This window comes from Culex quinquefasciatus, chromosome 1 (genome assembly GCF_015732765.1).
Source record: "Culex quinquefasciatus strain JHB chromosome 1, VPISU_Cqui_1.0_pri_paternal, whole genome shotgun sequence".
NCBI lineage: Eukaryota > Metazoa > Arthropoda > Insecta > Diptera > Culicidae > Culex > Culex quinquefasciatus.
In genome coordinates, this window is record NC_051861.1 from 127,511,661 (window position 1) to 127,520,727 (window position 9,067).

The 9,067-nt window shown below is 45.2% G+C and overlaps 1 protein-coding gene across 1 annotated transcript in view; it reads left to right on the top strand.

Annotated features, from left to right (window-relative positions):
• LOC6047969 (low-density lipoprotein receptor-related protein 4) overlaps nucleotides 1–9,067 on the top strand; it is a 136,406-nt gene that overhangs the window by 27,912 nt on the left and 99,427 nt on the right. The window contains exons 4-8 of the mRNA XM_038266557.1: nucleotides 4,211–4,661; nucleotides 4,724–4,848; nucleotides 4,909–7,057; nucleotides 7,113–8,060; nucleotides 8,121–9,064. Coding sequence (XP_038122485.1) covers nucleotides 4,211–4,661; nucleotides 4,724–4,848; nucleotides 4,909–7,057; nucleotides 7,113–8,060; nucleotides 8,121–9,064 — 4,617 coding nt within the window. The remainder of the gene's footprint in view (nucleotides 1–4,210; nucleotides 4,662–4,723; nucleotides 4,849–4,908; nucleotides 7,058–7,112; nucleotides 8,061–8,120; nucleotides 9,065–9,067) is intronic.

A 9,067-nucleotide genomic window follows, 5' to 3' on the forward strand; every position in this document is an offset into this window, starting at 1 on the left:
CATATCAAAAATTCTCGAAAATCAAAAAATACGTATTTTGGGAAATTTAGTTTTTGTGAAAAAAAAAGTTGATTAAAAAATTAGCAATTTTTTTCCGTATACCAATTTTTTCTCAATAGTCCTACAACTTTGCCGAAGACACCAAATTGATTAGAAAATTCACTCAAAAGTTACAGCTGTTTGAATATTTACATACCATTTTTGTATGGACAGCAGCCAAAATTGTATGGAGGCTTGTATGGGTGAACCAATGACAGAAAATAGCTGGTTTGGAGTTGCTCATGCAAAACCAATCTTTGTAATATATTTGATTAAGTGATGTAAGCGCCACTAATAAGAAAAGTATTTTAAACATTTTTCCAAAATTTTGCTGAAAACCTTTGATATTGTTTAAAAAAGCTATTTTTAGCGAAATTTACATATTTATAAGGAATTTTGAAAATTGCACCATTCGCACTGAAGCGACACAAACTTATTGTTAAAAAAAATCAAGAAATTTCATTCAAGATTTCGGTGAAAATTTTGTTTAGTTGATTTTTAGAGAGAAATTCGTTAAAATTTCAGGCAGATATTTTTTTAAACTGTATTAACATGTTGCCTATGACAAATGGTGGCTAAATTTAAAGTGAATTACAGAGCAAATGTTTTAGAAGAAAATATGATATTTTTGATCTTATTAAAAAGAAATAAAATTAATTTGAAACTAGAAATCCATTTAAAAATCACCGCATGAGTACTTATTCAAAAAATACCACACTTTCCTACAACTCAAAACCCCAATACATATTCATCCAACAACACAAAATCATCAGCAGCTTCAGGCCCAAGCTATTTCGTTCCACGGGCCAAATGCCCCCTTTCGCGTGTCCCGTCGACATTCTCGTGGGCGGTACACAAGATCAATCTTTTTTTTTTTTTTTTGCTTTTTGCCCAAAGTGTAACTTCCCCACCTTCATCTCCCCTTCCACTTGTAACAATCCTACAAAGGACGTGGCGTGAAGACGTGGTGCGTAGGTGGTCCTTGACACCACCACCACCATCAGGAGTATTCCCAACAAGAAAAATTACAGGGTTTTTTGAAGAATTTCAATGACTGCTCGTTTTCTAGAATAAAACAGTCGAAAAGCTTCAAAAATAAACTCATCTTAAATTAAAGGTAATTTTCTTACATGTAAATAATGGAAAGTTTACAGATTCGACGATTTTTTTTCGCAAAATTTCAACCTAGGTGGTGGCTTCCACAGAGAAGGAGAGAAGAGAGAAAATTACCTCTCTCAAAATCTCTCAACTTCAAGCTTCAAGTGGGATGCCGGAGGAGAGAAAGCTTTTTCCCGAAACTCGAATGGAAGCAAAAGCTCTCGCTCTCCCTCTCTCGCAGCATGTTCTAACGAGCTTTGGACTTGCTGGCTGGGTGGGCTCTGTGGGAGGTTGCACACGATTTGGGTGGTGGAAATGTAAATCGCATGCTTTGATTGGAAGGTAAAGTGTGGAGCCTGTGAATTGCGTTTTGGAAAAATTTGGCGAAAATTGAGTTTTGTTTTTAAGATTGGGTAATTCTCCGCCATCGAGCTGCATTTCTCGATATCTTGAAAATTACCTTTTCTATGATGCAATTTCACCTAAATTAAGACAAATAAAATGACATTAGTTTTTTTCTGTGTGTTTGAACATTCGAAAAAAACAAGTTTTCCAATAATGTGCAGCCTGCAATGGTGCTGGTCTGGTGTCAAAGGGACTTTTACTCAGAATTCCTAAAAAAACTTATCTTTCATCGAAAAAAATATAAAAATAGTTTTAATAGATGTACTTTTAGAATTTGCTTTTTTTTTAAATTAAAAAATCATTTTGAAATTTCGTGTTTTTTTTAAATAAGGGTAAGGCCCTATCAGATTTAAAAAAATGCAAAAAATATTTTTTGTGAAATATGTTCTGAATACTTTGCATGTGATTGCAATTAAAATTACAGTTTGTATGCAATTATTTTGCTTTGACACCTGATTTTTTTCCATAGACCTTTGCAATTATTTTTGAAAGTGGATGTCACCCCCTTCAAAATTGGCCTGCATTATCAGGGAGCAGAAAAATATTTTTTTTTTTTTAAAACTTTAGAGTTTTAATTTTAATTTAATTCAATCGACTGAAAACTATTTGAAATGCATTTTTCAGCAAATAATCATATTCTGCATGTTTGAGCTTGTTTAAAAGATACTTGATTTTTTTTTGTGAAAAGCACCACAAAAAGTTTTTTTTGCGCAAAAATATGTATCAATGCTTACAAACGCTAAAGCTAATAATTGCAAATTAACTACAGTGGTGTAAAATTAACTGCAGTGGTGTAAAATGCATTTTAAAATACTTTTTGTAATTCAAATGTTAATACTACGGCTTAAAATATTAATTTTGTTGTATTTTATTTTTTAGTTTTTTTTAGAAAACTTATTTATTTGTCAAATTTTGTTAAAATTTTGACCTTAGTCCTATCGTTTCGAAGAAACGCCATTTAAAAAAAAAGTTTTCAAATGTTTTATTTATTCAAAAGAACGGTTTTGATAAATGATGTTTTATATTTTTTAGGATAGACGTTTTGCAACATTTTAATCTATTTTCACAAAAATATGAAGCAAAAATAGATTGTGCCCTTTTGAAATTTCACTTGAAACTAAATATCAAAAAATCATAGAAAGAGCGTGTATTTTTATTTCAGTGTGTTTTTTCAATTCCCTTTTTGACACAACGGCTGCGAGTTGGCTGCGAGGTACAGAAATATCAAAATTACAAAGAAAAAAAAAATAACAATATTCAAATAACTTACGCCCTTCTCAAATGTCGTTCTCCAGAGAAACTGGCTCATGAAACATGTTTTCATTTTTTTTTTAAATCGAGGAGGTGGCAATAAAAAAGTGCCTAGAAAATTCCCTGGAGTTCCATTAAATAAGTGCTATGCAAATATGCAAAAATCTTTATCTTGAGGAAGGGTTTTTTCTGATCGATTTGGTGTCTTTGGTAAATTTGTTGGTTAGGATTTGAACTATTCGAAGAAAATAGGTAAAATGAAAAATAAAACGCATTTTTTTTAAATGAATTTTCATCACAACATGTTTTTTTTTTTAATTGTTCAACTACTTTTTCTTTTGTTTAAACAAAATTGAAAAAATACCAAATTTGAAAATTCGAGAAAATCCATTCAATTTTCTTTTTTGAGCAATGTTGATCTTATCTGTGGTTGCTAAGATATGGCATTGCAAATAATTTGATAAATTTTGCCAAAACCGAACCTACTGAAAAATGAGTAAAGGGGTCATTTGTCAGATTTGAGTGAATTTCACTCAGATATGGGTAAATATCATTCAGTTTTCGTTGAATTCTGAGAAAAATTTACTCAAATCAGACTTATGGCCCCTGTACTAATTTCTGAGTAGGTTCGTTTTTGGCGAAAATTGAGTGATTTTGAACGTGCGTGTAGATCCGACTTTTTACCTTCATAAAAAATCCAGGATTTGAAAATCATGACTCCCTTTTCAAAAAACGGCTTTAATCGTATTATTTGGGCCTTTCAAATGTGAATCGTATTTTTTCAAAAGGTTGAGAAAATTTTTACGTAGAAAGTTGTTTTTTTTTTGCCGGCATGAATAATTATCGGAAATTTAAAAACAAGTGTTTTAAAAATTAAATGATGAACGATCCTAAAGGTAACAAAATATTCAAATTGCGTGTTCAATTTATATTAAATATGAAATAAAATCATAAAAAGATTTAATCTGTTTATTTAATAATAACTTTCGTAAATGACCATGCGCCTCCATTGCTATGATAAAAACACGTATTTTCTGGAAACCTCACACACTTAGATTTTTTTTTTACCGAATTTGGTAGATGAAAAATCGGTAAAGTTTAGATCGGTAAACCATCTGTCAAAATGAAAAAAAATGCACCGAAATGTCGGTAAGATTTTTCGAAATTCGGTAGTTTTCAGTTTACCGAAAAGTTAAAAAATCGGTAAAGTTCACTGAAATCCGTAAAATCTAAGGGTGCAGTTTTCATCGAAAAATAGTTTTGAAACAATCAACTTTTTATGAAAATTTATTATGAGGATTAAAATAAATAAAAACTCTAGGTTCGAAAATTTTTTTTTTTTTAATTTCATTAAAGAACAAAACACAAAAAAAATGCTAAATTTCAATCTTCACAATTTTTTCCTCCTCTCCACCAGATGCACCGCGGACGAGTTCCGGTGCCACGACGGGTCGTGCATTTCGGCGGCGTTCGAGTGCGACGGCGAGGCGGACTGCATCGACGAGTCGGACGAGGGTGCGTGCGACCGGCCCATGCAGAGCTGTCCGGAGGGCGAGTTCAAGTGCAAGGGTTCGCTGGGTGGGTTGGGGGGCCCCGGGGGGAGGTGCGTGTTGATGCGGTTCCGGTGCGACGGGGACAACGATTGTGGCGATTGGAGCGACGAGGAGGGCTGTCCGAAGAAGCAGGCGCTGTGTACGGCCAGTGAGTTCAAGTGTGACGACGGGGATTGCATTCCGATGCAGTGGCGGTGCGACGACAAGCAGGACTGTAACACGGGAGAGGACGAGAAGGGATGTCCGGTGGACAAGCTGGCGGGGAAGGAGTGCTCGCAGGATGAGTACACGTGCAAGGATGGTCGGTGCATTTTGGTGAGTTTGGTTTGTTGTTATTGTTTGGTCTTCTTATAAAACTTGATTTGTCCTTCCAACAGCGCTCCTGGGTTTGCGACGGAACCGCCGACTGCAAGCGCGGCGAGGACGAGCAGGACTGCGACATCAAGTGCGAACGGAACCAGTTTACGTGTCCGGCCGCAGGCCGGAACAGCTCCCGCGACTCGTGAGTATTGCTCGACCTTCTAGGTTATGTTATTTATTTACTGACTTTCTCTCAAACTAGTCGCTGCATCAACCAGAAGCACGTGTGCGATGGTCACGCGGACTGCGCCAACGGCGAAGACGAGCATCGCTGTCCGATTGTCCACCCGTGCGGGGCGCACGCCATGTGCGAGAAGATCTGCGTGACGGCGTACAGTGGTCGGGAAGAGTGCCGATGTCCGGTGGGCTACCTGCTTCACGGAAACGGATACAACTGCACCGATTTTGACGAGTGCACGATCACCAGCAATCCGGTCTGCTCGCAGGAATGCACCAACACGATCGGATCGTTCATGTGCAGCTGCAAGCCCGGGTACATCCTGAGACCGGACGGGCGAACCTGCAAAGCCGTTGGAGGATCGGTCAAACTGTTGATGGCCAACCGTGCCGACATTCGACAGGTTTCTCTCAGCAACAATCAGTTTACGTCGATCGTGAAGGGACTGCCGAACGCGATCGCCCTCGATTACCACTACCAAAAGGATCTACTGTTCTGGACGGACGTCTCAATCGACGTGATCAAGCGATCGTACATCAACGGAACCGGCGTGCGTGACGTGATCAAGTGGGGACTGGAGTCTCCAGGAGGTCTAGCGGTTGACTGGATTCACGACCTGCTCTTCTGGACCGACTCCGGAACACGTCGAGTCGAGGTGTCCACCTTTGACGGCAAGCTACGGGCGGTGATCGCGGCGAACGATCTCGACAAGCCACGTGCGATCGCGGTTCACCCTGGTAAAACCACTGTTTTCTGGACGGACTGGGGCACGGTACCGAAGATCGAAAAGTCCTACATGGACGGATCGGAGCGACAGACGATCGTGTCGGAGTCGATCTTCTGGCCTAACGGCCTCGCGATCGACTACACCACCAACCGGATCTACTGGGCCGACGCGAAGCACGTGATCGAGAGCGCAAACTTTGACGGGAAAGGACGCAAGAAGATCCTCAGCAACAATCTGCCGCATCCGTTCGCCATGACCCTCTTCGAGGACTCGATGTACTGGACGGATTGGCACACGAGGACGGTGTCCTCCGCCAACAAGGTCAACGGACGCAACTTCCGCATCGTTCAAGAAGGTCTGCACTTCCCGATGGACATCCAGAGCTACCACCCCTCTCGCCAACCGGAATACATCAATAGATGCGCACAAGACTCCAGTGGTCGCCGTGGAGGTTGCTCCCACCTGTGTCTACCAAACCGGAACCACCGACGCTGCGCCTGCCCAATCGGCCTAACCCTGAAACCCGATCAACGCACCTGCTCCAACCAACCGGACAAACTCCTGCTAATCTCCCGCAAGAAAGACATCCGCGTGCGCCAGCTCGACCAACAAAATCCAACAAAAGGCGTAGACATGGTCGTCCCGCTCGACGGAATCAAGTCGAACGTCGCGATCGACTGGTGCAGCCAGTCGAACGTGATCTACTGGACCGACGTCGGCAAGAGCATCATCAGCCGGGCGTTCATCAACGGCAGCCAGCAGGAGGCGATCATCAAGTCGAACCTGATCTCCCCAGCGGGTCTCGCGCTCGACTGGATCACCGACAAGATCTACTGGACCGACGCCGGTACGAACCGGATCGAAGCGGCGAGCACCGATGGTCGCCAGAGGGCGCTGCTGATCTGGGAACGGCTGGACAAACCGCGGGACATTGTCGTTCACCCGAGCGAGGGGTTCATGTTCTGGTCGGACTGGGGTTCGAACCCGCTGATCGAGCGCGCTGGGATGGACGGGACGGGGCGGGTGACGCTGGTCTCGGAGAACCTGCAGTGGCCGAACGGACTCGCGCTGGACATTGACAGCCACAAGTTGTACTTTGTTGATGGCGGGACGAAACTGCTGGAGTACGTGAACTTTGACGGGACTGGCCGGAATCGACTGATCACGGAGGGGCTCAAGCATCCGTTTGGGCTGGACGTGCACGATCGGAAGGTTTACTGGACGGATTGGGATACGCACAGTATTCAGGTGGCGGACAAGATCACCGGGAAGAATCGGGACACGATTCTGGCGAACAATACCGACTTGATGGATATCAGGGTATTTCATCGGACTCGGAAGGACGTCCGCAATCCTTGCGGATCGAGGAATGGCGGCTGCTCGTACATCTGCTTGCTGAACCCATCCGGATATTCCTGCGCTTGCCCGATTGGAATTCAGCTGAATGTAAGTCTTGTTACGTAACAAAACCAACTCCTAACTAATTCTGGTACCCTTTCAGGACAACGGCAAAACGTGCAAGGACGGCCCCTCGAACTACCTGATCTTCGCGCACCGTACCGACATCCGGCAAGTCTCGCTGGACAGCGACTACCAAATAGACGTGGTCCTCCCCCTGCCGCCGATCTCGAACGCCGTGGCGCTGGACGTGGACGCCCGCACCGGTGACGTGTACTGGGCGGACACGATCGAGGACGTGATCATGCGATCGTCGCCGAACGGGATGCGCATCAAGCAGGTGCTCAGCGAGAGCATGGACAGCGTGGACAGTTTGGTGGTGGACTCGATCGGACGGAAGATCTACTGGGCGGACGCGGGGAGGTGCTCGATCGAGTGCAGTGAGCTGGATGGTAGCGTGAGGACGGTGCTGGTTTGGCACGATCTGGATCATCCGAGGGGAATCGCGCTGGACTACGACATGGGATATCTGTTCTGGTCGGATTGGAGGAAGGATCCGGTGATCGAGCGGGCCGATATGGACGGTGAGCGGAGGAAGACGATCGTGACGACCGATTTGGGCTACATTAGTGGGTTGGCGGTGGATGGGCATGAAAAGCGCATCTACTGGACCGATTCGAAGAGCAAGAAGATCGAGTCGTGTGACATGAACGGCAACTCGCGGAAGGTACTGCTGGAGAACATCCCACATCCGCATGCGTTGGCGGTTACGCGCGGTATGGTGTATTGGACGGACTGGATGACCAAGGCGTTGCACTCGGTTTCGAAAACAAACATTAGCAAGATCAAGAAGGTGGCGAAAGATTTGGAGAATCTGATGGACGTCAAGGTCGTGCTGGAGCAGGAGGAGTACACTGAGGACGCTTGCGGCAAGAACAACGGCGGGTGTTCGCATCTCTGCTTGAGGAAGCCGAAAGGGTACTCGTGCAAGTGTCCGACGGGACTGTTGATGCGGGAAACCGGTGGCAAGGAGTGCAAGACCGTTCCGGATGTGAGTCGCTTTAGATGGGTTTTTGGTAGCAGTGGGTTGATCATTTCTTGCCTTTTTCAGGAGTACCTGTTGGTGGCGCTTCGCTCCGGCATCGGTCGCATCTCGCTGGATACCCAGGATCTGTTTGACGTGGTTCTGCCGATCGATGGAGTTCACGGAGTGGTCGCGTTGGACTACCACTTTGACCGGATGTACATCTTCTACGCGGATGTCAACGTGGACGCGATCCGGCGAGTTAGCATGAACAACTTTTCCGACTCGAAGGTGATCGTGGCTAGTGGGTTGAATACGCCGAACGGAATCGCCGTGGACTGGTTGGCCGACAATCTGTACTGGACGGATGCGGCGTTAAAGAAGATTGAGGTCTCGAGGTTGGACGGTAGTTGCCGGAAGGCGGTGTTGACCGGGGGTTTGGATGACCCAAGGTCGATCATTTTGTACCCGAAGCGGGGCTTCATGTTCTGGGCGGATTGGGGACAGGCTCCGAGGATTGAGAAGGCCTACATGGACGGGTCAGAGCGGCGAAGTATTATCGATTCCGAGTTGGGCTTCCCAACCGGACTGGCCATTGATTTTGACATGAAGAAGCTGTACTGGGCCGACGCTCAGCAGGATCGGATCGAGATGTGTGACTTTGACGGGAAACGTCGTACGCGGGTCATTTCGCAGGCCACACATTCGTTCGGATTCACGCTGATCGGTGGTTACATGTACTGGACCGACTGGCACAACAAATCCGTGCTGCGAGCACCGAAGCGAGTGGCCGCTCCCGTCGAGGAGGTCCGTTTCGGACTGCGAGGTGCCCTCGAAATCCGGTCCGTGTCGGGAAGCCGCCAGCCGCATGACATCAACCCTTGCGCCAAGGACAACGGTGGCTGCAGTCATCTGTGCCTGTTTGCCGAAACGCGCTACGTCTGTGGCTGTCCAGACATTGCGGATGACGAGACCCACTGCCGGCTGGAACCGGCCTTCAACGTGCCGATCCTAACAAACGACGAGATAACGCC